This window comes from Hylobates moloch, unplaced genomic scaffold (genome assembly GCF_009828535.3).
Source record: "Hylobates moloch isolate HMO894 unplaced genomic scaffold, HMol_V3 SCAFFOLD_8, whole genome shotgun sequence".
NCBI lineage: Eukaryota > Metazoa > Chordata > Mammalia > Primates > Hylobatidae > Hylobates > Hylobates moloch.
The window spans coordinates 78,947,788-78,975,673 of record NW_026652283.1 but is presented as its reverse complement, the minus strand read 5'-3'; the positions used below and the strand labels follow the sequence as shown (position 1 = coordinate 78,975,673).

Sequence of the window (27,886 nt, the reverse complement as noted above, 5' to 3'; positions counted from 1 at the left end):
AGATTCAGGGTCTAATTAAAGGTTCGCTCTTCATTTGAATTTCAGATTCCGGCTTTAATTTTAGCAACTTCTCTGGGAGCCACGGAGCTCAGCCAAGGGGAAGCACACCTGCTTGAGCCCACCCCGCTCTGTCTCGGGCCCTGTGCCCTCCAGCGGCTCTCCCAGGCCAGCCTGGCACTGAGGATCCTACACAGGGATCCTTTCCAGCCTTCTCACCTCCTGGTGTCATTGGGTACCTCTCACTTGCCCCAGGAAACCCACCAAGCCCGCAGGCCTAGGAGAGGAAGACTGGATCTTGGGTCCTCTGAATCAGGCAGCAGTCCAGACACTGTGCTGCTGTGACACCTCTGTTTACAGAGGGGACCACTGGGTCCAACTACTTTTGCCTTAAAGTCAGGCAGAGGGTCTTGGGCCTTGACAAGCTCAGCAAACACTGTCTACTCCAAGTGCCCTACACCCTCAGACACTTGTCTTCTCTACAGCCACCTCCCCTGCAAATAGTCATACAGTTTTCACATGGTGACGGGGACCTCACTACCTCACAGGGCAGCCCAGGTGGACTTGAGCCAGCGAGTGACATGGAGGCAGAAGGGTGGTGTGGCTTTGGGCTCTCTGGTCAGTCCCAGTGCCACCACTTCTGAGGTGGGTGACCCTAGGTGAGCTCAGGGTTAGGGTCTGACGATGGGCCAGGCTGTGCAGTGCTCAGCACAGGGAAGGGAGCTGGCCTGACCTGGAAATGCACCTGGATGTCCCTGCATCCTGCTCACATCTGCCCACCTCCAGGAAGCCTTCCCAGCTGTTCCCTGTCTCCCTCCTCTCACTGCACTTAGAGAGGTCCTCTCCATCTGGGACCTAAACTGCCCCATGCGGGAAGGGCCAAGCGCCTCACCACCTGCCCCACACTGCAGTCAAGCTCAGCCCACTAGTGCGCAGAGATGCAGCCCTGGAGGGGTCCGGACTTCTAGGGAGTTGTGGGAGGTGGAAGGTAGGGCCTGTGCCACCACAGCTCTGCAGGGTTGAGCTCAGAATGTGCGGCGCTGAGTCCTAACATCCATTTTACAGCCAAGGCCACCAAGGCCCAGCAAGGAGGTGTGGCTCAGGAATGGGTGCTCACCAGCTCAGCGTCAGCCTTGGCGTCATAGTACACGATGTCTTCCTCCTGGTGGGGGGAGAGAGGCCTCAGCACTAGCTGCTCAGGGTCCCGAGACAGACAGGACTCCTAGCCCCAAGGCCTGCATGGCACCCTTAGATTCCTCTGGGGCAGAGACTGTCCTTTTCCCCCACCCAGAGCCACCCTCCTGGAAGGGCTGGATAGGTCAGGGCTGAGAATGCAGCCAGGCCCATTTTCAGGGGCCCTGCACAGGCTCCAGGAGCATGCAGTACCCCTCGATTGGGAATTCCCTGGGCCTTCCTAACTCGGGGGCCAAGGGTCCTGGGGCTGCAGCCTTCTAGGTTCTGTCTGCAGAGAGGCTGGCTGAGGCAGCACCAGGGAGCGAGGAAGAAGGAGAACAGAGCCGAGTTTGGGCAGGAGGGAAATAATGACTCGACGCTGCATCTTCCAATTTCTTCTATTAAAAAGCCTGCTCATTACGAGCATGTACTTATTAATTATCTGTGATTTGTTGTGAAATGCGAGGGGGTTTCCACAACAGGAGCGGGAGAAAACAAAGCCCAGCCCTGGCGCCTGCCTCCCGGCCCTCACCCGCCTGTGTCTGCCCCGCCTGTCCCTGGCCCATGTCTGCTTGCCAGTCGCCTGGGTTCTTGGCCATCTGTGCGTCATAATCACCAGCCGCCCTGGGGACCCGTAACACAAACGGGCTAATTTCATGTGTAATGATCTTTAATCAGAACCGAGCGTGGCTGACAGAGGCCGCCAGAAGGTGAGCCCGGTGTCAGCCAAGTGCCACTGGCTCAGGAGGGGCTGCCACACTCTGCCCCCATGGGCTTCAGGGCCATGACTCAGGACAGAGCTGCTGTCCAAGTCACCCTCTCCAGGTGCTCCTCAGCCCTGTTCTGTACAGCAAAAACCTGCAGTGTGACCCTGGTGGCCCCTCACTCACTCAGGGCTTGTTTCTTTGTGGTCTGCAGATGGGAGTGGTGACCAAGTCTGCCCCCCAGGGCCTGGCTGTGAAGCAGCAGGCAGAGCCAGCACTCACTCCACCAGGGCAGATGTCGCCCAGACACCCGCTTCCCAAGGCCCAGCTGGGGCTCACTCAGTGTGTGACCCCAGGGCTAGACCACTCCCTCTCTGAGCCCCAGGCTCCCCAGACTCCCCCAGGCAGGACTCTGGGAAGGGGCCTGGCTGTGGTGACTGCCCAGGGGCTGTGTCAGTACCTGGGACTGTTTCAGGGAACAGTCCTAGTCTGTCTCTCACCAGGGGTCTAGGGGCTGCAGGCCATTGGCTAAATGTGCAGGCTTAGTCCCAGCATTCTGGAACACTGACTGCATGCCTGGCACCACGAATGGGCAAGACCACAACTTCCTGAGGAATGTAAGACCAAAGGCGGCCCGAGAGTTCCAGCATCCAGGGTGCCTGCCGTGTCTGGCGCTTTCTTACAGCAGCCCCATGACCCCATCAGTCAGACGCTTTGAGGGCAGGGAGAAGAAAGCCTACGCACCCTGGCTCCAACCTGCCCTCCCAGCCTGTTGTTGACCTTGCCCACACCCTCCAACCTGCCCTCCCAGCCTGTTGTCGACCTTGCCCACACCCACCACCCACCCACCAGTGCAAGAAGGCTGCAGCCCTGGTGGGCCTGGGGCGGGGGCGGAGGCCGGGCCAAGCTGCAGGGTGCTCGGCCTTTCCCTGCGCCCGGCTCTGACCGAAGCGCATAATGAAAGCTGACATTACATCAAACACAATAAGGAGTTTCGGTTGATGAAGATCATTCCTGAACACACAAAACCCATTAAACTGAGGGGGAAAAATATCAATTCAACACACTCGCTGTGAAAAGAAAATGTGATTTGTTATCTAAAAGGGGGTTATAAACACAGCTCTGATGCTCTTTCCCTCCGTAATGAAAACGGGTGGGTGCGGTGGGAGGACTGCAGATTACAACCTGGGGCCTCACCCACTTTTTAGGCAAACCTTCCACAAGCATGGGAAAGGACACAGGCGGGGGCTGGTCACTTGCAGCCCTCAGGAGCCCTGGGCTCCCCTCACAGGCTGTGGCTGGGTCCTGCCTGCACCTGGGTCAACACTAGGCACCTCAGCGTTCACTGGGGCCACCTCTCCAGCTGCTCCAGGGGCTCCGCTTCTCTATTTGTTCTGCTGTTTCACGGTCTTAGTGGAACATCAGATATTGGTGGCATCAGGGACATAGGGGACATGTCACCCAGGAGGATTCTTAGCCCCTTGCAGATGACAGATGAGGCTCAGGATTCTGTATGGTCTCCCTGCCCCCTACGGCTTGATGCATGTGGGAATGACCACTCCCAGCCTCTCCTGCCTCTAGGAGGGCGAGACCATGCCCTTTCCTTGGTAAGAAGTGCATGGATGGTGGCACACAAGGTCATACATGTGAAAATATATCATAGGCCGGGCGCGGTGGCTCAAGCCTGTAATCCCAGCACTTTGGGAGGCCGAGGCGGGTGGATCACGAGGTCAGGAGATCGAGACCATCCTGGCTAACACGGTGAAACCCCGTCTCTACTAAAAATACAAAAAATTAGCCGGACGTGTTGGCGGGCGCCTGTAGTCTCAGCTACTCGGGAGGCTGAGGCAGGAGAATGGTGTGAACCCGGGAGGTGGAGCTTGCAGTGAGCTGAGATCGCGCCATTGCACTCCAGCCTGGGGGACAGAGCATGACTCTGTCTCAAAAAAAAAAAAAAAAAAAAAAGAAAATATATCATAAATACAGATGTGACTGCTATGCACGATGTGGTGTGGAGCTGGGGGTGTGGCAGGAGGGGGCTGTCAGGGTCAGGGTGGGAGTATCCCCGAGAAGGCCTCTGTCTGCTTGGGCCAACATAGTACCTGAATGTCTATCAGCAGTGACCGCCTCCTGGGTTAAGCAACAAGGAGGCAGTATTCTCTAGTGACTGAGTGCAGGACCTCAGCAAAGAGTCCTGGCCTCAAAATCTGACCTGGGCACGTGAGCTCTGGAATCCTGCGCAGTGAGTGAAGACTGAGGCTGAGCCAAAAAGGACCCAGCCTACTGGCTTGTCCCAATGGCCCCCTGAGGAATTCCAGGGGTCACCCCCGAGGAGGCAAGGCTGCCCGGTTAAATCATGCAGCCTCCACGAGGCTTCACCTCTGGGTCTCTACTTCCCCACTCATAATATCAGGATGACGAGGCCTCCTCTGAGGGTATGAAGAGAACAGGGAGCTGGGCCTCCCCAGGGGTAGGGCCAACTCTGCCCATGAGTGGCCATCTTCTGTCTTTGCAACTCCACAGCCCAGAGGAGAGGCTGAGTGTGGAAGAGCCCCGGGTGGGCTGAAACGGGTGTCCTTAATGTCTGGGGTCCACTCCCCTGACGTACCCTGTGTTACCTGATATTTTAGGGGCCATTTTGCCCAACTGGGTAGGAGTTGGGAGAGTCACCCACTTTGAGCTCACACACATGCCCTCCCATGTGGACTTGGGCACACAGATAACAGGCGAGGGGCGCGGCAGAAGGGTCCACGTGACCCTTGTGTTGGTGACATACATTCTCCTTAGCAGGAGCCAAGCCCAAGAGAAGTGTGAGGAGGGTGAGTCTCAGGGAACAAGCTGAGGAAATGAGCATGGGGTGGGCGGGGGAAGGGCAGTTGCCATCCGAGTTCAGTGCTTGGAAGGTGGTTGCCAAGGCCTGGCCAGACATGACTGCCGCCTGCCCACCAGCTGCCTGTGCAGGCCTAGGCCAGCCACCCGCTGCACCAGTGAGGACGCTTGGCCTTCCTGCCCTGGCCTAGTGCCAGCTCAGCCTGGCCAAGAGGACTGTTTTCTGAGAGAGCCGTCTGTCGCTGGCTTGGCAGAGGCAGGCAGGGGCCCTATGGCTGGGTCAGACCCTCAGGCCAGGAAGGCCACCTGTCCTGTCCAGCTGGCTCTTCCAGCCTGGCCCAGCCCCCTCACAGCCTTCCCTCTAGTCCCTAGGCAGAGCTCCGTCCACTCCCACCATCACATTCCCCAGGGCAGGGCTGTGTCCTTCCCTTACACTTCCCAGGGGAGGGCTGTCTCTTCCATTCCACTCCCAGTGCATGGCTTTGTTTCCTGTAGGCCCTGGTTTTGGCATTGAGGCCCTGGGGCCAATGGCCACTCCCCCCCTCCCCTACCCACGCCCTGGCCCAGCTCCTCCCTGGTGGTGGTTTCGGTGGCACACAGTGTTGGCATAGTGTGGTGCTGGCACCAAATGTGGTCCGGCAGGTGGCCCCTCTTCATCTATCCTAAGTGTTATGGGCACCAGGGCACCTGCTGCCCGCCTGCGGGGGCATGGGAGGCACTGCCTGCTAATCAGGGCCATCGTTTCCCTGATGTCCAAGGGTCTGGGTTGGCCAGGGTTGAGGAAGGGAGTAGGAGCTTTATATCCAGGCATCGCCCTCTTGATCTCTTGTCCCAGCTCTGACCCTGCAGACTCCAGGATCCCCTACCCCCCAGGCTGAGGTCAGTGGAGTTGTGGGCATGTGGATGTGGGTTATACCATCGATACCATTGTCTGTTCCTCAGAGGTTTGCATCTGGACCTGCTGTGTGCTGTCAATACAGGGAGGGCCACACCCGGCTGATGGTGCAGTGGATTCCAGTCTGGCCACATGGGCCAAGCATCTCCTCTGTGGCCAGAACAGATGGGCACCATCCTCTCCATCTCAGAGGTAAGAAGACTGCTCCTGGTCATGCTGTCACTACTGTGGGCAGTGGGGGCCGATCCTAGGGTTGGGGCTAGAAAAGGGAGTCCTAGGCAGACATCTGGAGAGAGAGGCTTTGCACTGAACGAGGGGTGGATAAGGGCATTCCTAGGAAGAGGGCCTGAGTTTGAGGCTAGAATTGTGGCACAGGCCAGGTGCCTCTCCTGAGTTCTGGGAAGGAACGTGGCTCCTTGTCTGTCATCTCCTGAAGGTCATTGGAAGGATGTGGTTTCAGGGGTAGGTGGTGTGCCTGCAAGGGACAAAACAGCATCCCTTCCCAGCCTCAAGTCCCTGCACCCTCCCCTGGCATGGACAGTCCCTCCTGCAGCCACTACTGCCAGCTCTCCCTGGCAGCCCGAGCATAGCTGGCTGGTGTTGGGCTCTTGGACACACCATTAGCATTGATGCCTTTCAGCCTGGCAGCTGTGGTAGCAGCAGTGCTTCCTGGGAAGAACAGTGACCCAGTAGCTGGTAAGGAGGGAGGTGACTACAGCCCCACCCATCCTACCTGGGACACCAGTGGGACAGGCCGGCAGGCATCCGGTGGGATGTGGCAGGGAGGGAGATGAACAAGGCCGGGCCCAGGTGGCCCTGTGGTCAGGGCTGCCTGTGGTCACACCCACAGCTGGGGGTACCTCAGGTCAAGCCAGGGGGAGGGGAGCAGCCAGAGCCCTTTACTGCCTCGTCTCAGGACAGAAGTACTCAGGGCCCAAGGGCTGGTGTGGCCAGAGATGCACCCATGCCATCAGCGGCTTGGCACCCACATAGCCTGATGTGTGCAGTGATTCCTTCACACCCCACAGCCGAGCTCACAGGCAGCACCGGCACCAGTCAGTCCTTTGCCAAATGGGGAAACCGAAGCCCTTGCCTGGGTCCCACAGGGACTGTGAGCAAGTAGCACTGGAGTAGGAGAGAGGGAGAGAAGGGTCAATCCTGTCTCCTGGGGAAGGGGGGCTGGTTTAGGGAGTAACTAGCCCATTCATTTGTTCACCTTAGAAAATCATCTTTCATTTCCATCTCATGTGAACTCCCTGAGGGCAGCACCCAGCACCTGCCAAGGGTAAAGGAAGAATGCCATGGTGTGGGCAAGGTGAGGCAGCCTCAGCATGGCCTGGGGGATGGGGACTGGGGAATAGGAACAGATTTAGGGCTTGGATCATAGGCATGAGCCCCTGACACTTGACAGCCGGCTGTGAATCTCTGCCACCAACAGGTAACCTCCGGTAGGTCTATCCACTCTGTGCTTCTGTTTTCTTGTCAAATAGGGACAATAACCCCGCTGCTTCCTAGAGCAGATGTGCCTGGCCCAGAGCTGGAGCGAGTCAGGTCTGCCACTCCCACCCTGCTCCTCCCTGTGTTTAGCACAAGACTACTAGGAGGCATGGCCCAGACACCCGAGCAGCTGTGGAGGACACAGGAGCCCTGCCAACTAGTCTGGTTCTCAAGGGTTCCATCATCCTTGGCACTGGGGCTTCCTTGAATCCAGGAGGAGCCCTGCCTCCATCTGATGCTGGCCTGAGGGCAGGTGTATCCAGCCCCAGGCAAAATCAAACACAGCAAGGAACCGGTGAGGGCAACTCAGGCCTAGGCTGGGATGGGTGAGGCTCCCCTTCCCTCCCCTATGCACTAGGTCCTCTGCGCTCAGCTTCTTGCACCTCTGCTCCAAGCAGCGAGCCTGAGCTCCTTCTGAGGTGGAAGGAGAGGCTTTTGTGACCGTGGCAGCCCAGTCCCCTGAGCCCAGCCTGAGGGCCTCCTGGGTGGACAGGTTGCTGTTCAGGGAAGTCAGGGAAGGGAAGTTGGGGAAGGGCATTTGGTCCCCTTTTCCCAGCATCTCTTGCAGGTCACTGTATTAAAGCCTCTGACAAGTCCTGAAGTCCAAAGCCCTCTGACCCGGGGGCTCTCCAAGAATCTGAACACCTTATCTGGGGAACACAAGGAACACCACTTTCAAGCAGCCTTCCCACTCATGGGTGACTCCACAGCTCCTCTGGAGTGAATGTGGGCTCATATCTCACTGTGTGTCCTGCCCTGAGTGCTGGGCAGGGTGCTGGGGTTCCTACCTTGATGTTGTCCTGCCAGCGGTGTGCTTTCTGGAAGTTCTCTGCAGCATCAGCCAGTCTCTGAGGGACGGAGCACAGGGAGGTCAGAGGCTGAGGAAGGCAGCCTGCCCTATGCCCACCCCAAAGCCTCTCCATCCCCAGCACTCCCTGGGGCCAGGCTGGACTGGGGACTCCCTTCCCCTCATCCTACGAGACCCTCAGAGATTCTCTGCCCCAGACACTCCCCAGCTTGCTGTGTGGGCACCTCCTTGACCACAGCTGGGTCCATGCAGGAAAGGTGAAGCCTGCGCAGTGACCCCAGGGGCATCTCCATGGGACTCCCTGTACTAGGCCAAGCCCTAGGGCCACTCTCTACCCCCCACACACTTGTGTGACCCCAGTGCCAAGAGGAAGCTCCTCTGGAGCGAAGGCTGAGCTGCAAGTTACAAAGTGCTTCGCCTTGCCCTGCCCTTCTGCCAGCTATCCAGAACTCCACAGGAGGGGCCCACAGCCCACGCTGTCCATCCTGGGCATAGCTGTGTGTCTGTCCATCCCACACCTGCCACTGAGCACGCTGGGTGCCAGATTGCACTGATTGGTGGACGTGTGGCAGGCCTGGTCCTGCCTCTTGCAGCTCACAGGCACAACCTCGCAGAACCACCATGGCAGGAGAGGTTGAGGGGCAGGAAGCGCAGTGCTGTGGGGGCTTGGGACCTCAGGGAAGACTTGCTGGAGAAGGTGCTGGGGCCCGGCCACCCTCTGGGCCTAAGCCCGGGTCACCCAGATGTTCTTATTCTATACTTTCGAAGGATCCCATCTCTACAGGAAACCTTGGGGCTCCCAAGGATGGAACTGAGTGTGACCCCGGGGGCCTTCTGCAGAGCTGAGAACGGTGGTGTCCTGTCAATCATAATGACAACTATCACTATCAACTGGCTGCCTGCCGCACACCGAACCCTTCCCTGGCCAGTGACTGATATGCTGTGCACCTTGTACTATTCACAGTGTGCCTGGCATGGGGCCATTGTGGCCCTCCTCAGATGAGGACGGCCAGGCACAGAGAAGCTGAGCAGCCTCTCTGTCACACGGTGAGTCCGGCTCAGGCTGGGCCCCGGAGCCCAGCCCTCACCATTGCATTTGTCTTGCTCAGCCCATGACCAAGATCCAGGGAGCAGCCTCTGTTGGGCCCACCATGCTCAGTGAGGTAGGTGGCTCTGGTCTCTCACCCCCACCCCACCCTGTCCCACAGTGGAGCAGGCACGTCCCACCTCCAGGCCTACAGCCCTACTCAGAAGGTCCCGCCCCTTGGTATTCAGGACACCTCACCCCCATCCTTGAGTCCAGGCCTGATATGGCATGTGGGCCCCGGAGGGGACGTCCTACTAAAGCCTGTCAGCTTCCCATTAGGGGAAGTGGGAGTCAGGTCATGGAGGCCGGCGTTTCCTCCTCTGAAGCATGGACTAGCAGGGCAGGGAGCAAGGTGGGGCCTCCTGTGGAGCTGTGGCCTCTGTTCTCCTGGGGCAGAGTGTCACACCCCCATAGTTAGAGGTGCTGTCCAGGGCCATCTCTAGCCCCACTGGGCTGGCTCCCCCTCCTCAGGCCAAGAACACTGAGTGGTCGGGGAGGCTATGAGGCTGGGGTCCCGGGAGCAGGGGGAGAAAGTGCCTCTTGGGGTCAAACCCTCTCACCTCCCAGAGCTGGGTCCTCCTGGCCTCTGCTTCCCTCTCCTTTGTAGGCTCAGTCCTCTGTCTCCCACCACCCTTAAGTGCAGGGCCTGCTTGGCTGGGACCCACACTCTTCTCTCTCCCCAGCCCAGCCTCACACTCCTAGGGTTTTGGGGGCCCCAGGCCTCTCTACTCCGTGATGCCTCCCATGTCTTGCCTCCAATCCTGGCCCTCCTGAGCTCCTGGACACTTCCCTGGAGCGACCCTCAGACCCACCTGAGCTCAGAGTGCCCCTCTGGGGCAGGCCACCTACCCTGGCTCCTCTGCCTCCTCCATTCCACCCCGGCATCCCTCACACCACCTCCTGTGCACCCCTAGCTCAGGCTCTGTCCTGTCTGGAACCTGCGTCCTCTCATCCTAGTCACCTATTCTCCACACAACACCTGGAGCCTTTTCTCCAAATGTAGATCTGGTCATGACACCGTCCCCTGTCCCAAAACCCTTCAGTGGCTCCCACTTCTCTGCATGTAAAAGGCACAACCTTCTCCAGGTCCTGTAAGGCCCACCTGACTCCCCTTCTTCCTTTTCCATCCTGGAGCCTCCTCTTGGCCTAAACCACAAATGCCCACCCCCTGACCCCAAATCCAGGGATGGATGAGGCCCCCAATTCATAAGCCTGCAGTGCCCTTGTGTAGAGGGCATTACTGTGTGACTTGTACGGTCCGCAACGCTTGTCACCAGTGTTACCTGAGCACCTGCAGTACAGCAGGTGCCGAGCTCAGTAACTTGGCCTGGAGGCTGTGTAAAGCCTTACGAGGCAGTGTGTGGGTCAAGCCTTTGTCATCACTGTGCCCCTCCTTCCTTACCTGGTGACCCACTACCTTCCCAGGGACGCCAAATCTTCCTCAGAGTGGGGCTCTGCTGAGGCCCCTGTCCTTCCCTGGGGTTGAGACTGGGGCAGAGTGGGGGAAGCAGATGCGGTTTCTTGCCGCGGAAAAGCCACAGGGTCGATGGGGCTGCAGACGCCACACTGACACTAGTGGGAGTCTCCAGGCTGGGCCATGACCCTGAGGAACTCCTGCCCCAGCCTCTACTCCTGGCTGGGGGTTTCCAGCTCCTTCACCCTCTTAGGGCTCCGCTCTGACCCTGAAACATTCAGGCCCCAAAACATGGGGGCTACAGGCCCCTCTGGCTCCAGAGCCTAGCAGACAGGGCAAGGGAGACCCAGGGAGGGAGGCCCCAGCCCCCAGCCTCCTTGAGCTCATGGAATCCCATGGGCTCAAAGGCCTGGGTCAGCCCACTGACTCGTGAATAACGGAGTCGTAATAGCCACAGCAAAAGGATTACTTTTAATCCTCAGTAACAATCAAGCCATTATTATTTTTTCAGTGTTACAGATCAATCAGTCCATCCCTTGGCACTGGACATGTGGAAACTGCTAAACAGGTGGGCCCAGTGGTGGGGGAGGAAGGGCTAAGGCAGCTGGTGGGGTGCAGTGGAGTGGGCAGGCTTCGGCCATGAGATCCCATCAGGCCTGAGGATGAGAGGACTGGGACCACCACTGGTGTGCACGAGGGGCCCTGAGCAGAGATCAGAGCCTGGACCTTGGAGCCCCTGAGTCCTGGCCTGGGTTCAAAGCTTGACTTTCTTGGAGCAGGGTCTTCACCACTCTGGTCCTCAACATCCTGCCTATAAACTGGACATAGTAACTGCACCCACTCAGGGTGGCTAGGCTCTTGGCAGCCCCCTTCCTCCAACCCTCGGCAGCTGCACATAGGCAGCCAGTCCCCTGAGGTTTCTCTCACTGGCTCTTGCCCAGCTCTGGGCCCTCCTGCTATCTGCTCTTTCTGCCTGGTTAGCCCTATCAGACTGTGTTATTTCCCCTGGAAACTTCCTTTTGCCTTTAACCAGCCCTCTGGACAAGGTGGGCTTCACTCTCCTCCACCAAGCAGGACATGTCCTGAGGCAGGGATCTCCAAGCTTAGCTCCACCTACCTGGCCCAGGCTGAGCACCCAGACCTTGGGCTCCTGTCCCCATAAAGCTGACAACAGTCAGGCCTGCTGAGGGCTGGCAGGGAGACTGTGCCCACCCTGCCCCACCCTTGGAGGTTCATCCCTCCTCGCACTTCCCTTCTACCTCTCCCTGGTCCTCCTGATGGTTTGGAGACAGGCTGGAAGGGGCAAGAAACTGAGGCCCAGAGGCGAGGGAAGAACCTATTAGGATACCGTGCAGGGCAGGGACAGGGTGCCTGTCTCTGGAGTGCCTGCCTGTCTTGGGGAGATGCACTCCATTCCTAGCCCTGACCCCTGGGAGTGGTTCCTTGCTTGGGCTCTGGGCTCTGCTCCTGGAGCTGCCTGCAGTCTCTGGTCGCCCTGCTACCAGGCCCCGCACATACTGCTCCCTCCCAGGCCACTCCTGCCCAGACTCTTCCAGCCGCATCCACTTCCTGACCCTGACACTCAACAAACCGTCTTCCATGTCTGCTTTCCCCTTGAGCACTGGGTTTGGTGGGTAAGTGTCTTGTGGCTGTCAAGTTTATGGTAACCTGGCCCTGGGCATACAGTAGGTGCACAATGAATGTCTGCTAAATGAAAATTGGGGTGTCTCTGGACCTGTGTAGAGGCCTGGGCTTGAGTCTGGCTCTGCCCAGCCAGTTGTGTAATGCCGGGTGTGTGGTTTAACCTCTCTGAGTCTATTTTCTTCAGCACATCCTAGGGGGTAAGAGCTGCCCATGGCGATGCAGCTATGAAGTCACTGATGGTGCCTGGCCTGGCCCGTGACGTCCCCATCATGGCCAGGGTATTGGAGGGAACCTCAGTGGGACTGCTGAGTGGGGATGCTCACAGCCAAGTCCATCACGATAACAGCAGGCATTTCAGAGGCAATTATCAGAGAGTTTCACTTCACAATCAATTTCCCTCAACTCTGGGAGCCATTCTTACACGAAAACGCAAGAAAGAGGAGGACTGGTCGTGCACTGGGCTGGGGACAATACTCCCCTGGGAGCAGCCCCTGCACAGATACCTGCAAATCTCATTATGTTAAACAGTTTTCAATTGCAGTGGGAACTGAGACAGGCAAGAACCTGAGATCAGGGACCTGGGGCCAGGATGGGCACCCCTTGGAGGCCAACACCTGGGATAGGAAAGCCCCCTGCATGCCAGGAGGGGAGGGCCTTGGGTGATGGGGGGCTGGGGCTCTTGGGTGCCCCCCCCCTTAGAGGGCCTGGTCCCCACCACCCCCGGGCTAGGTGCTCCACACTTCTCCTTGGCCTCCTCTCCTCACCAGCCCTCACCTGGGAGTCCCTCCCTGCCCAGTACTGGTGGCCCAGAAGGGTCTGAGGAGCAACTGCCCATCAAATAGGACTTTTTCTGCATAGCCCAGAGGGAAAGGCTGGAAGAGTTCTTTGGTCTTAATTAGTTATGGTTACTCCCACTTCCTAGAGGACATGAGAGGCTTAGAAGAAAAGGCCCTGAACCCATGGGGTGCAGGATGTTGAGATCTAGGGCACTGAGGGCTGAGCCAGGCAGAAGCCGTGATGGAGTGTGGGCTCCGGGGTGGAGGCTGGGGGTAGTATGCCCTGAGAATGCTGTCGAGGGCTGCAAGGAAGGTAGCAATGACAGGATATCACCAGGTGTGGTCCAGTGCCTACCCTGGGTGAGGGCTTCACCGCTGCCTCCCCAGCAAGACTCACGAGAAGTAGATTCTCCTGCTCCCCTCCTTTCACAGCCGAGGGGACTGAGGCTCAAAGCATTAGTGTAGCTGCCCCAGACCCCTAGGGAGGAAGAGGGGGCATCAAACCCAGGTTCACCTGATGGTAAAGCCCAGCGATATTGGACAGTGACTGTTCCAGGAAAGGACCATCCCTGGCCAGGTGGGGCCTGGCTGGTTGGACTCAGGTCCCTTTGCCCTTCTCCTAGGACAGGGGATCAGTAACTGGCCTCCCAGCTGTCCCTCCGAGTTGCCCCCACAAGCCTTGGTATCACTGGGTCCAGGCCACGGGAGGGAACAAGTACCAGGATTGCCCAGCAGCCCCTGCCTAGCCCAGCACTGGCCCCATTGCCACCCGTCTTCCCTCCCCACCTGTGGGTCCTGCATTAGCTGTGTATTGTGCACAGATAGATACTAAATACAGATTTCCAATTTCCAGAGCTGTTATGGTCTAATGAGTAAATAATATACATATTTAAAACTGTCTAAAAACATATCTGCATAATTAAAATATCTGCATAATAATGAAGCAAGATGCAGCTCTGCCAGGAGGGAGCTGGAGCCCCAAGGCTGACAGTAGGGGCAGAAGTGCGGGTGGGGTTAGGGGGCCCTGGCCCTGTGGGCCTCTGCTGCTGCTGCTTCGGCCTTGAGCAGACATTTGTCTGTCCATCCACCTCCTGCTCCAAGCAGGTGCATCCACAGTCAGGGACCAGGAGAATCCCCACTCAGCCCTGTCCTGGTACCACTCGTGGTCTGAGGGAGGCTTTGTGTGGACAGACAGTGCCTGCTACGTGCATGACGGCCACCTCAGCGACTTTGTGGCCCTCACATGATGTGCTCAGAGCTTTATGGACACAGTCTCACTTACCACAACCTTCTGAGGGCAGGTCTTGCCCTGACCTCACATTTTGCTGGGTTCTGAGGGATGAAGAGAAACGCAGCAGGATGGGCAGCGAGGGCTGAGCAGGATCCGTGACTTACGTGCTGAGGGTGATGGAGACGCACCAGTGGCTGTGCTTTCCTGTCGGGTGCACTGTTGACATGCAGGCCTCCTGGGACAGGACAGGCACCCAGCCTTACCCGTCCCTCAAGTCCCCTTCCTTCGCCCCTTAGCTGCATCTACACTGGACACACTTGGCCTGTCCCATTTTTATTTTTTCCTTAACAAATTTGTTATAGTTTTTATTAATTAATTATTACAAGACAAGGTCTCTCTATGTTGCCCAGGCTGGTCTTGAACTCTTGACCTCAAGTGATCCTCCTGCCTCAGCCTCCCAAAGTGCTGGGATTACAGGCGTGAGCCACTGCACCCGGCCCATGGCACATTGTAAGGTTCAAACCTACTCTTTTTGTATTAACCATGTTTACAACTTAAAGATAAAATGACCACCAGGGCAATAAAAAACACTGAAACCCCAGACCACAATTCCAGCAAACAGAAGCCTGCAAGGAAAATAAACATTTCTGGCACAGAGGGTGCCTCAGGGGAAGGCTGGCATGGGAGGCCATCACCGCTGTTGGCAGCAACAGGCTCCCTAACCTTTTCCCTCACAGGATTCATGCGTCTTCTGCGAGTTGATAAAAAAAATTAGTAAAATGGATTTTTTTTTTTTTTTTTAATTTAAAAAAGGTCAGAATCCACGTAACAGGGAAAAACTCATTCGAGTTGTGGTCTCCCTCTGCAGCAGGGCAGCCGCCACTCCACCCAGGCCCAGGCCTGCCGCCTCCCTGTGGGTGTTACGGGCTTGGTAATCAGTGCCTGCACCCCCTCAGTCCAGCCTGGAAGGGGCAGGCTGTGCTTCAATTTCTTAGGAAAAATATGAAGAAATGAGGGGTGGCCTGTGATGGAGACGCAGAGGGAATGACTGTGGCCAGCCAGGGTGGGGAGCCTGGTATCCCAGATGCTGGAATTTCAGGTCAGACAGAATTTCCCAGAACATCCTGGGCTCCCAAAGATCCTTGCTATGTTGTATTTTGCCAAGAGAGGACACTTAAAAAAACTCCCACTCTCTCTTATTACTGTTATGTTACCAAAAAGTGAACATTTTATTTTTATTTTGTTTTATTTATTTTTATTTTTTGAGATGGAGTCTTGCTCTGTTGCCCAGGCTGGAGTGCAGTGGTGCAATCTCAGCTCAATGCAACCTCTGCCTCCCGGGTTCAAGCGATTCTCCTGCCTCAGCCTCCCGAGTAGCTACAGGTGCCCACTGCCACGCTTGGCTAATTTTTGTATTTTTAGTTTCACCATGTTGCAACAGGGTTTCACCATGTTGCCCAGGCTGGTCTCGAACTCCTGACCTCAGGTCATCCGCCTGCCTTGGCCTCCCAAAGTGCTGGGATTACAGTTGTGAGCCACTGCACCCAGCCAAAGTGGACGTTTTAACATCAAGAGGAGGAAGGCCATGAGCTCTGAGATCCCTTCCCAAGGAAGTAAAGGAAGTGGCACTCACAGGTGGTAACAGGTATTCCACTGGCTTTCATTGCTTTTTTGCTTTAAACTGGAACCACAATCAATACAGAAAGAGAAGGTCGGGTGTGTCCTGGGACAGGAGCCAAATGTGTCCAGTGTGAACAAGGAGAGGGTGAGGAAAGGGGCCTCTGTGGCTGGGCTGAGCATTTGCAGAAACCAGATTGAATTTACAGACCAGTTTTCTGGAAATGGGAGTGAAACCCATCCTCTGGAGATTTCTACTCTGCAGCAGCAGGCTGACCCAGGAGGAGGTGTGGGTGGACCTGGACAGCCATATGCTGCAGGAAAGGTCTGGCCTCAGGGCTGCAGGTCTCTGCCTTACCCAGTCCCCTGCTGAGCTCCCAGGTCTCCTGTTGAGCACTTGCAAGAGGTGCCCCAGTGATAAATAAACCAATATATGCAACAAACTGCTTCAGGTCCACATTTGAACTGTGGCTTCAGAGCCCAGCCATATGGAGGCACCTCACCCCCAAGGAACCCAGAACTGAAGGCTACTCCAGGCTGCTGGGGCTCTTTCCAAGATATTGCCCTGCTCAGCCCCATCCCACAGGGGCTCAAACGGGTGGGAATCCACCAACCTAGCTGGCACCCCAGCATGAAACTTACCCATTTCTGCAGGTCAGTCAGTCCCTGGCAACCCAGGTGGAATTTATCAGAATTCTGCCAGTTTTGTGTCAGTTTTCCTCCCCCTAAGTTATGATCCATAATTCATCAACATTTCTCTCATCCTTAGAAAAAACCATGCAGATAGCATTGGGTGAGGGTACCCATCTGGGGGCCGTTGGCCACCCTGGCTAGGGGAGCAGGGACACATCCTTATCTGAGTGCTCTGTGGGGCATGGTGCTGCCTCCTGTCCCCTCATCAGGCCCCATTCTAGAGATGTGTGTGGGCACGGGGGTGGTCGTTGAGTGTGACAGTGCCCTCCTCTCTTGTCCGGCCACAGAGGCCAAGGTACCCAAGTTCCTAGGGCTTGGCAATTGACCCAGCACATAATTTGGGGAGCACTGCCCTCAACTCTCTGTACCTTGATCTCTCATCTATAACAGGGAGGGATCAAAACCCTGCCTGGGGCCCCTCCCAGGGCTGTGAGGACGTGAATGGAGAGCAGGGCATAGACAGGGAACAGGATGGGGACTCACTTTGGAAACTGGAGACACAACTCCAGGTTCTGGGTTGCTCCTTCCCTTACCTCACTCCAGGGGCCTCCTGACTGGTTCCCCCTCCCCCAAACTCAGCTTCTCTCTAGGGCCTTCTGAACTTGGCCTGACCTGTTTTCTTCTGCAGTTTATACCAACGGGCTGCCCTTCTCCTCAGCACCAACTTCGCTGGAGATCTTGTTCATTACCCCCCTGCAGCCCTGCTTGGCTTCCAGCCCTACTCCCATGACCCCTTCCTTGCCTTCCTGACCAGACCTCTCTTGAGCCCCACAACCCACCTTCAGACTCCCAACCCAAGCTGGTTATCATGAAGTCATCTGCCCTGGCCCCCACACCTTCAGGTTTCCCCATCAAATTCTGTGACCTGTGTTTCCTGGATGCCTGGACCACTCCTCCCTTCCTAACACTATCCTTTACCAGGCCCTGCCAACCTCATCTCTCTTCTACCACATTGACATTGAAGTTTGCCTTCCTGCCATGCTGCAGTTCCAAAGCCTTGTTTGTGCTGTATCCCAAGCCTGGAGTGTCCTTTCTCATCCCCTCCCCTGGTGGGCTCCTCCTCATCCTGTAGGAGTCACTGCTCTTCTGCCTCCTCCAGGAATCCTGGTGCCCGTAGGGCTGGGTTCCCACAATTGCCTTGGGGTTTCCATCACTGCATGTGCCTGATTCCCTCCCAGATGTGGTCCCTTGAAGGCAGGGACTTGATTCATGGATCTGTGTGGCCCCAGTGCTGGGCAAGCCAGCTCAGTGAGGAAGTGCTAAGTGACCTCAGGCTCCCATCACAGTCAAGGGGTCAGAGGGTGAATCAGGAGTTGCCCTTGGGGATCTGCTGGTTTGGAGGCCCTGGGTTTCCTTGGGATAGAGATGGCAGAAACCAGGTCAGAAATGGTGCTGATGACAGAGAATAGGGATCCAAGATGGCGTGGGGGGTGAAGGTGTCAGTGGGGTGAGGCTGAATCTAAGTACGGGCCTCACTGTGTTCTCCATGAAGAGGTATCTGAGGGGCAGCCTCTGGGGTCTGAACTACTGAGGTCTGCTCTCCAGGACCACAACTCCACTCTGGACCTTGTGAAAATGTTACCCATTAGCCCCACCCAGCTGCTGCCAAGTCAGTAATAACATGGTTATTAGCAGAAGCCCCCGGGGCTCTGCTGGAATGAGAGGCAGAGGGTGGTGGACAGGAGTGCCTCATCTGGCCAGGTCAGCCAGGAGCTGAGTTCCCAGGGAACTCAGCACTCCTGCCCTGGTGCCAGATCAGTGCATTCTCCTGACATGCCCCAACATCCTCCTCCAAGAAGCCTTCTCAGATGCCTCTATGCCCACCATGGCTCAGGGGCAGGACATGGGAGGGTGACGGTTCCCATGGGAAGAGGTTGATATGACCCTCTTTCGTTCCTGTCAACACATGTTTACTGAGCACCTACTGTGTGCAGCAAACTGGCCTGAGGAGGTCAGTGAGCATTACAGACATAGCCCTGCTCTTATGTGGGGTGCCAGCAGTAAGTTCTTCTTTATAGTCCACCTAACTTCTTCCCACTGCAATTCAGTCCCACTGTCCTGAGCAGAGAACTTGCTAGAGGCCTCTACAGGAAGAGCTGCCTGGGATGGCACCGTCGCTGGAAGAATTTAGGGTGCTAGGAAGCTCCCCTGCATGGGGACGTATTCCCACCTGAAAGCTGAGAGTGAGACCCCACCCCAGGTAGAACAAGAGAGCCTGAGTCCCAGCCCAACCTCCAGGCTCCCTTCCCACGATGTTATTTTTATACTTTTTCCTAAAACACAGCCTAAGCGGGCCCTTCTCAGCTCTATTAACATTAGGAATCTAATCAGTAATCAGGCAGCTCATAATTTTCTGATTAGCTTTGATTAGGCCCAACCTCAGGAGAAGGAGTGGGACAGTGAAGAGGGAGGTGGGGACAAAAGGGCCCTGAAATGTGCCCGAGGGGGCACTGGTTGGGCTGGGAGTGGAGGGTAGTGGAGAAGAACCTCTAGCCCCATTGTTGCCTGTTTTGGGGAAGGGACGTGGAATGGAGTCGTGGGTTGCACTGGGTCAAACGGGTTGCAGGGTCAGAGAGCAAGGGCCGCGGTGAGGAGGGGGGTGGGGGGCAAGCCCAGCCCACCTAGGCAGCAGGAACACCAGAGCAAGCAGGTTGGGCCAAGACTTTCAGCACCATGGACAGAGGTAGGGAGGAGAGTCAGGGCTGGGTTTGGGCAACCACCTGGGTGTTATCTTGCCCAGGCCCCTTCATTCCTCGGTGGCACTCAAAGAATGATCCCAGGCATAACCTTGAGTAACAGTGACAGTGACAGACACGGCAGGCCTGCTTAGTGGGCTACAACATGTGACCTTGGACATGGATAACTGGCCCTGGCCACTCTTACTAAACACACCACAGGCAGGGCCTGCCTTGACGATCATCCCTTCAAGGTGAAGACAACGAGGTCAGGGGCCCACTGGCCCCCCCATACAAAGGGGAAGCTGAGGCCTGGAGGGACTATCAGGTCACTGTACCATTAGGGACAGAGCCTGGACCTGTACTAAGGCATCCCAGGCCAGGGCCAGATCTCTCTCCTGTTTAAGGCCTGTTTGTGGCTTTTGCATCACATGCTCAGGTGGAACCATGGTGCTGGCCAAACCAGACTTCCTAGGCCTGCCACTCATGGGCTCTGACCCCTGCTCTGACCCTGTTCCTGGCGATCATGAGAACTCTCCAATCTCTACCCCCTATCCATTGCCCTTCCCCACAGATTCAGACTTCTTGTAGCCACATTCTGGAGCCCTATTCAGGTCAGAGTCAGAGTGGCTCTGCCCCTGCCCCCTAGTCTGGGATCACAGGTCATTGCCCTTTGTCAGATGCAGCCATCCAGGTGACCGCTGATGAAATACACGAACCCACTGGAGAAGACATGCACAGCTAATGCCATGCAAATTGGCACAGAGGCAATCAGCCTGACTCTAAAAGCTGCCCCACTGGCCGCAGGCTGGCTCATTGTCTTTTCTGTCAATTTGCATCTCATTACCCAGAAGGCTGTGCTCACTGGAGGTTAAAAGAAAAAAAGCACCAAGCAAGCCCCACTATGTCCTGCCTCCAGCGAGGGCAAAGCCCACAAGTGGGACAAGGCTGCCTGGAGGACTGCCCCTGAGAGGTACACTCCACAGGGAGCCCCCCATCAGCCCTATCACCCCCATCACCCACCATCAACATTATCCCTGCACCACCAGAACGCTACTCCATTCACCATCGTCCCCATCATCACTGTTGTTCCCCCCGCTTAACCAGCACCAATGTCCCCATGTTCACTGCCAACATCCTCCCCATCACCATTGCCAATATTACTCCATCATCGTCAGTGTTACTCCCATCACCATCAGCTCCACCATCACTACCTTCATCCCCATCACCATAGTCATCACTTCCATCATCACCATCATCATCTACCACCATCAACTCTACTGCCAACATCACCTCCATCACCACCTTTACCATCACTGTCACCACTACAACCAACACCCCACTGTGGTCACCTCTGCTAGTGCTCATGTCTCCTGGTAATCACCACTACCACTGTCCTCACTGCTACCTGCACCATCACCTCTGCATCCCTGAGAAGAGTCTGATGAAGAGACAGAGACAACTCATTCTTCACCTTTCTCTGTCAGTCACCCTCCAGCATCATCAGAGGGTTGGGGAACCTGTAAACAAATGACTCAGTGATCACAGAGCTCATAATCAACCCGGATATTGGTGCTTGTATCTAGGTACCTTGACCTAGGTGCTTGATCTAGGTATCTGTGACCTTGGACAAGGAGAACTGGCCCTGGCCACTCTTACTAAACACACCACAGGTAGGGCCTGCCTTGACGATCATCCCTTCAAGGTGAAGACAACGAGGTCAGGGGCCCACTGGCCTCCCCATACAAAGGGGGAGCTGAGGCCTGGAGGGACTGTGAGGCCACTGTACCATTAGGGACAGAGCCTGGACCTGTACCGAGGCATCCCAGGCCAGGGCCAGATCTCTCTCTTGTTTAAGGCCTGTTTGTGGCTTTTGCATCACATGCTCAGATGGAACCATGGTGCTGGCCAAATCAGACTTCCTAGGCCTGCCACTCCTGGGCTCTGACCCCTGCTCTGACCCTGTTCCTGGCGATCATGAGGGCTTCAGGAGGAAAGCCCTCAAGGCCAGGGGGTGGAATGGGTGCTTGTCCACTCTACCAGGGCGCCTGAAGAGACTGGGGCTTAGCTTCCTCTCCTGGTTCTAGTAGGACCTGGGACTGGGCAGACAGTGATCAGCAGCCACAGTACCCCATGGGGCAGCGCCAGGAGCTGCATGCGTAACGCACAGAACTGACCCTATTCTCTGAATCCTGATAACCTCCTCTCTAACATGGGGCTTCTACTAGTCCCAGCCTCATAAGACTGTGAGGATGAAGGCAGACATGAGAGGAGAACAGTGAGCATCCAAGGCTGTCTCAAAGGGCACATAAACCCTATGGGAGAGGAGTATGGTTAGGCTAAGCCAGGTGGGCTTTGGGAAAGGGAGCACCAGGCAAAACTTGAAGGGCAAGGTCAGATGAAGGGGATAGGGGAAGTAATGCCCAGAGGGCAAAGATGTGGGGGTGGGAAGGAGGGCAGTGGAGGCCAGGGGAGCTGATTTAGGCCTTCAATTCTCCTGGGCCTCCCCGGACTCAGGGATTGGTGCGGTAGGTGTTTGTGCTTATGAACATGGCCCAGCCTCTTCCACAGGACCTCATTTCATTATCTGCACCTTGCTTCACACACATGCTCCCACGAAGCCCCAAGAAGCCCAATCATTATTCCCATTCCCCCGACGAGGTCACCAAGGCTCAGAGAGGGTGACTCACCCACCCAAGACCACACAGTCATCAAATGGCAGAGCTCAAACTGAATCCAGCTTTGTCCATGCCAGGGATGGGCTCTGACAACTCCCTGTGTCCCTGGGCAGCAAGGCAGGATATGAAGCTAGGCCAAGACAATGCCAGGGCTTCCTGCACAGGTCATCCAGAAGAGTGGGAGCAGGAGCCAGACTCTTCCAGCTAGGCTGTCACTCTGCTGGATGTGGACGCCTGAGGCCCCACTCTGTTGCTGCCCACCAGCTTTGGGACACAAAGCCAGGCACTGGCTGGCCCGGGAGCGATGCTGAGGGCCTAGGCAGAGGTGACAGGCAGACAAAGGGCTGGAGGTGGTGGGCGGGGTGGGCACAGCCTGGCTGCCAGGTGGAAACACCCAGGGTAAGAGCTGCTCTGAATACTGGCTGCATCCTGCTGCTGCAATCAGCCTCGACACTTGCTTATTATGAGGAGTAAAGGCGGCCGGTGGGACAGCTGGAGCCGTGGTGACAACATTTAAGGTGTTTGTCAGAGCCGTGGGACATGGACTGCCAGGCGCTAATGGCTTCTGCTTGCTGCTGCCAAGTGAAAGGAGGGTGGGCAGGCGGAGGTGGCCTTGCTCCTGCCTGGTCCCAGGCCTACCCCACACTGCACAGCCACTCCACAACAGGTAGGGCCCACCTGGGCCTCATGGATGCCTAGCAACGGCCACAGAGCCATGGCACCAGCTGGAGAGGGCGGGACAGCAGTCGTGTACACGTGCCTGCAATATTTGGGGCATTGTTGCTGCCTCTCCCTCCATTCAGGCTGCAGTCTCTCTCCCCTGGGACAAGGGTCTGTTATCCACTATGCCATCTCCCAGGAAAGGGACCCCTGAATCCCAGCTGGCTTAGCCCCCGACCTCCTCAGCCCTTTGGGCTGGACTTTCTGAGGGAGACACCCTTCTAGTGATGGATCCACACTGGATTCAGATCTACCCTGACTGAGTGATTTTGGCTTTCCTGGCCTCAGTTTTTCTCCCTGCAAAATGGGAAAATGACACCATCCACTCAGGCAGACTGGCCACATTAATGATAAAACAGAGGAACACTGAAGTGCTGTCCACATGGAGGCCGATAGCACTTGGGCTCACGAGGAAGGGCTGGAGATAGAGTCAGACAGCACCCTGGAAGTAGAGTGTGGACCCTGGGGGCTGCCTGAAGGTGGGGGCAGCCTGGAGGAGGCAGCAGAGCAAGCTGCAGGGAAGGTTCAGGGGTTTTCCAGGGAGAGGAGCCCCATGGCTGGTTGATCAAGCAGGGCTTTGAACAAAAAGTGCTCCTGAAATATATGGGTTGGCAAGGAATTCCTGCACCTGCAGAGCCCCTGTAGGACCCAGCACGAGCACTGCCTGTGCTGCACAGAGCTGTCGTCATGGGCGATGCCACTGAGCACTTGCTGTGGCCAGCATCGCTTATTAATCCCCACAGCAGGCCCTGCAAAGCAGGTCCCATTTCTACACCATTTTGCAGATGAGGAAACTGAGTTCAGAGGTGGTTCCTCACCTCGTCTGTGGCCATGGCTCTCTGAGGGCAGGGTGGAAGTTTGAACCTGGGCTGTGTCATCAAGTCCCCCTCCCCTACTTGCCGATTAGCCCAGGAGACACCCTGAGCCCTCTCTGAGGAGGAAGTGGGCCTCTGGCTGGCTGTGGATCAGACAGCGTGGAGTGGGAGACACTATGTGCCTGGGGACGGACCCAGCAGGCACGAGGAGACCTGAGCAGGTCCAAGCTCTGCCTCAGATTCCCTCCACGATCTCAGGGCACTTGTCTTCCCAGGTGGCCTTGGAGTTCTTGCTACTTTCCCAGGGCACAGACTGAGGCCAGGGGAGGCAGGAGGGGTCCTTGAAGAAGGCAGGGAGTTGTAAGGGAGCTCTGGCCCCCAAGAACCCCCTTCTACCTGTGGTTAGCCTGCTGCCAGGCTCAGGTCAAGCCCACATGGCATCAGTGCTGGGGACACTGCTGGGGGTCAGTGTTGAGCCCAGTGACCCTTTGGGGGCGGCTGTGCTTGACCCTGCCTAGATCGAAGACTGTTGTCTGGAAAGAGGGCAGGGCAGAAACTCTGGGACAGGACCATCCCTTCAGAAGGCTGGGCAGACCCCAAGGCAACTCTTGCATAGAAAGGCTGATAGAAGTTCTGCTGTGAGCCATCCTCACTCATTCTCACAGGTGAAGAAATCGAGGCTCTGCAAAAGGGGGATCCCCTAGAGTGACCAGGAGGCAGTGGGGCTAAGCACAGAGCATGCTCACCACCTTGGGTTGGTGTCCCTTCCCCGAACCCACAGAGCTGGGTGCTCCCTGGGGTGGGGGGGTGTTGTCTTTGTGCCCCAGAGTCAGCCCAGCCTCAGCCCACACAAGGTATGCAAGGCCTCTGGGCCACCTGATTCCCAGCCCACTGCTCTGCCTGGCCCAGGCCTGCCAGCCCACCCCTGGGTTGAGCTCTTTTCAGCACTCCGGAGTCCTATGTTGCTCTCCTGCCCGCAAGGCCACTCCGCTGCAGGACTCCTCCAAGGGAAAGGGGGTAAGTGGGACCCCTGTGACTAGGCCTCTTGGGTGTCCACGGAGGGAGTTGTTCCAAACAAGGTGATATCAGAGGTCTGTGGCTTTAGTGGGAGTGGGTGAGGAGGTTTCTTCCATCTGACTTTGAGGTCAACAGCTTTGCAATCCTGGGGGTGGAGGGCCTGGAGTTAGAGGAGGAGGATGTGTGTGTGTGTGTGTGTGTGTGTGTGTGTGTGTGTACGCAAACACATGCGCACATGTGCAGACATGGGAAAGCACATCCATGCTGCCAACATGTGCTCAGGCACACGTGCATATGGTGTCTGGGTCCTCGCTTTTGGTCCACCAACAACTTTAACATCCAGAACTCCCCTCCTGAGGAACAGGCAGGGAAGGGCTGTTCCTGCTGGGGCTGCGTGTGGGGTGGCTCACTGGGCTATGGCTCCAGGACCTATAGGCTCCACCACCTGCCCACTCACGCCTGGCCAAATGCATCTTCTTGGCTATGACCTGTCTGGCCCCCACCCAGGGGACCCCTCCTCAAATGTGCCCTCAATTTGTTCATTGCTTCACCTCCCTCCCAGCCCTCACACCAGCATGTGATCATTTTGTTTTGTGTTATCTCAACCAACACCACAGTGTAGAATAAAAGGAAAGGGCCTCAGTCTCCAGGGCTTTTCTTCTTTCTGCTAGCATGTCCGTGGTCTGCGCTAGGTGCCAGAGACATAGGATGAGTCAGATCTGGCCCCACCAGAGTGGAGAGGAGGGGCTTCCGCTTCTCTCCATGCTCACTCTCCCCCAGCTCCATTCCAGACACAGTGCAGCCAATACCAGGCTAGACCAAGGAAATCTTGTGTGCCAGCTCACAACTGAACTGTCCACCAGACGCTTTTGTGATTCCAGTTATCACTTATGGGTACCTGTTGTCCATATGTGACTGTCATAATCACTGGGGCACAAGGCTGGTGCCACTTAATGCATTTTTCAGGAGGAGGCTCAAAACAATGCAGTGAGTGCTCCAAGTCCACAAATCTGGCAGAAGGAGAAGCTGGAGCCCACACCTAAGTCTGTTCAGCTGCTGAGCCCAGGCCCTCCAGGCTGCAGCCTGAGATGGTCACACCTGTGAGACCAGGACTCCCAGCACTGCCAGCAGCCTCTGCCTGTGGCCCCTAGGAAAGAACGAATGGGGCTCCGAGGCTTGGGGAGGAGCAACATGCCCAGGGTCACACTACAGTCCAGGTGCCAGCTTCCAGACCCTGCTCCTAGCAAAAGTGCATGGGCTGAGGGGCACCATCCTGGAAATCCCCCCACACCCCCCAAACACCTTCCCATGGCAAGCCACGCTGGGCTTCTCCTCTGGTTAGAACACAAAACACTGGGTAGGTCTCCCTTGACTTCCAGGAGGCCCGGGGTGAGCCTATGGGCTCAGCTAGACCAAGTGCCTAGTCTGCAGGCTGCTCACCTCGGCCTCTGCCCCATCATTGTTATTCATATTCTGCATTTTTACTGGAAGTGCTTTTGAGAAGAGCTAATGAATACTTTGCCAAATGAGTTGGGGAATCAACCAAATTAAGCTATCTCTGCCCCCAACCCCCACATCTGGGCAGGGTGGGTTGCCCCGTGAGGCTAGGCTGGCTGTGGGCCCTGCTCTGAGCCACCACCCCAACGGCGGGCAGGCCAGCATCTGGCAGGCGCAGCCGTCTCCCTGGAAAATGAGACATTTCTTATTGAGATAACGAATCGCTCCATTTAGATCCAAATTAACCTCCCCCAATTACCCCATTTTCTACCACATTTCACCAGATCGAAATCCCCTTCTGCCTGCACAGTTACGTGTTCAGCCCCTCCTTGCTCCCAGGTCACGTGCATCCCAAAGCCATGGGCACTCAAAACAGCCTTAGACGGCCAGCAGGCGCCTTCCCTCATTGGCCATGTTTTTCTTTTCTTTTTTTGGGGGGTGGGGTGGGGAGGGGGAGGATAGGGGTGGGGGAGGCTTGATGCAGCTGCTGCTCTGAGGAGTGGGAATTTCTATTTTATTTTTTTAGCTCGTTCTTTGAAATAAGGATGCAATATGGGATCAATTTTTGATGACAGTAAAGTAAAAGGGGAAAATAGTAGCAATTTGCTTTTCTGAAAATGCCCTATTTAATGGAAGGATGTCACCGTGGAGTTTTATCCGGAGGAGAGAGGGCCTGGTTGTCAGGGACACATGGTCAGAGATGCCTGGCACCATCTCAGCCTGGGGGGGTGCTGGGCACCCCCTCCCTGGTCTCCCGGTGCCTTCTATTAGGGTGACTGCCAGGGCCCAGGACTTGGGACAGGGAGAGGCCGAGTCTCCATCTTCCCTCACCTGGCACGAGGGTGGACCCTCCCCGCCTTGTGCTCTGCTGGTCTCAGGCTGCATGAGGAGTCTAGAGCTAGGGCCCCAGGGAATCAGTGTGAATTAGGGTTATAAAATCCCATCCAGCTGCTGCTGCTGCTGCCACCTCTGTGTTAAACCTAGGAAGCAGAGCTGGTTGGGGTAGGGGGGTGGTGGTGGAGCATGAGGAGGGGGAAGGGGCAGGCCTGAATCCTGAGCTGGCCAGGACTGGGGCCAGTCAGGGTATCTGGTCCCTTGTCTCAGGGCTCAGGAAGGAGAGATGGGGGTAAGAATAGGGCAGAAGTGAGGGTGTTCCTCAGTGGAGGTGGTTTTCAGAGAATACTGCAGGAGGAACTGTTGCCTCTTCTACCAACTCTCTCCAACCCCTGACCCTCAGCCCTGGGTCAGAGACCATTAACTGGAATTGGGCCATGGCTGTGTGGAGTCAGGAGGCCCCTGGACCAAGCACTGTGGGACTCTTGAGGCCTCTGCTGGGAGGGTGGGATGCTTCCCTGTTGTAAGTTGCCCCAAGTGAGGTTGAGGTCCCTAGGGTGGCTGAGGATGGTGGCTCACCCCTGTAATCCCAGCACTTTGGGAGCCTGAGGCGGGTGGATCACTTGAGGCCAGGAGCTCGAGACCAGCCTGGCCAACATGGCGAAACCCCGTCTCTACTAAAAATACATAAATTAGCTGGGTGTGGTGATGCACGCCTGTAATCCCAGTTACTTGGGAGGATGAGGCAGGAGAGTCACTTGACTTTGGGAGGCAGAGGTTGCAGTGAGCCGAGACGGTGCCACTGCATTCTAACTTGAGTGACAGATTGAGACTCTGTCTCAAAAATAAATAAATAAATAAATAAATAAAAGGCTCCTCAGCTGCATGAAGCAGAAGCCAGGGTTTCGGCTGCCAGGGCCCCATTTCCCCCATGAAACCCACCCCCCTAGTCAATTTGCCTTGCAGCCCCCTTGAAACCTGGGACATCCCTGAAGTAGCAGAGCCAGTCTTGGCCCATTCCTTCTGATGTCTAGTGCCCTCTGGCCATCTGTCTTCCAAGGCCTCCTTCACCTTGCAGTGCAGGGACAGAAATGAGTTAGATAGAACCATACCTCTGAGGCCCATGCAGCACAGCTACAGACATCTCATTCACAGATGCAGGCAGCTCTGGACCCGTAAAAACAGCACACACAGTCATGCCAACCCCCACAGGCCCACACAGAGCCCAAGGTTAGAGAGCCACCGAGCCACATACCCGCACCGTGCAAGCGTGGCCAAGCCCAGG

At 56.5% G+C, this 27,886-nt stretch overlaps 1 protein-coding gene across 9 annotated transcripts in view; it reads right to left on the bottom strand.

Annotated features, from left to right (window-relative positions):
* Positions 1-27,886, bottom strand: part of CACNA2D2 (calcium voltage-gated channel auxiliary subunit alpha2delta 2) — a 140,932-nt gene that overhangs the window by 23,030 nt on the left and 90,016 nt on the right. For 8 of the 9 annotated variants that reach the window (XM_032161456.2, XM_032161461.2, XM_032161457.2 and 5 more), the window contains exons 4-5: positions 7,884-7,943; positions 1,115-1,159 (exon numbers count right to left, since the gene is read on the bottom strand). In XM_032161456.2, coding sequence (XP_032017347.1) covers positions 1,115-1,159; positions 7,884-7,943 — 105 coding nt within the window. Of the gene's footprint in view, positions 1-1,114; positions 1,160-6,814; positions 6,831-7,883; positions 7,944-27,886 lie in introns of those variants that run through there. The other variant, XM_058442348.1, reaches the window with a different exon arrangement.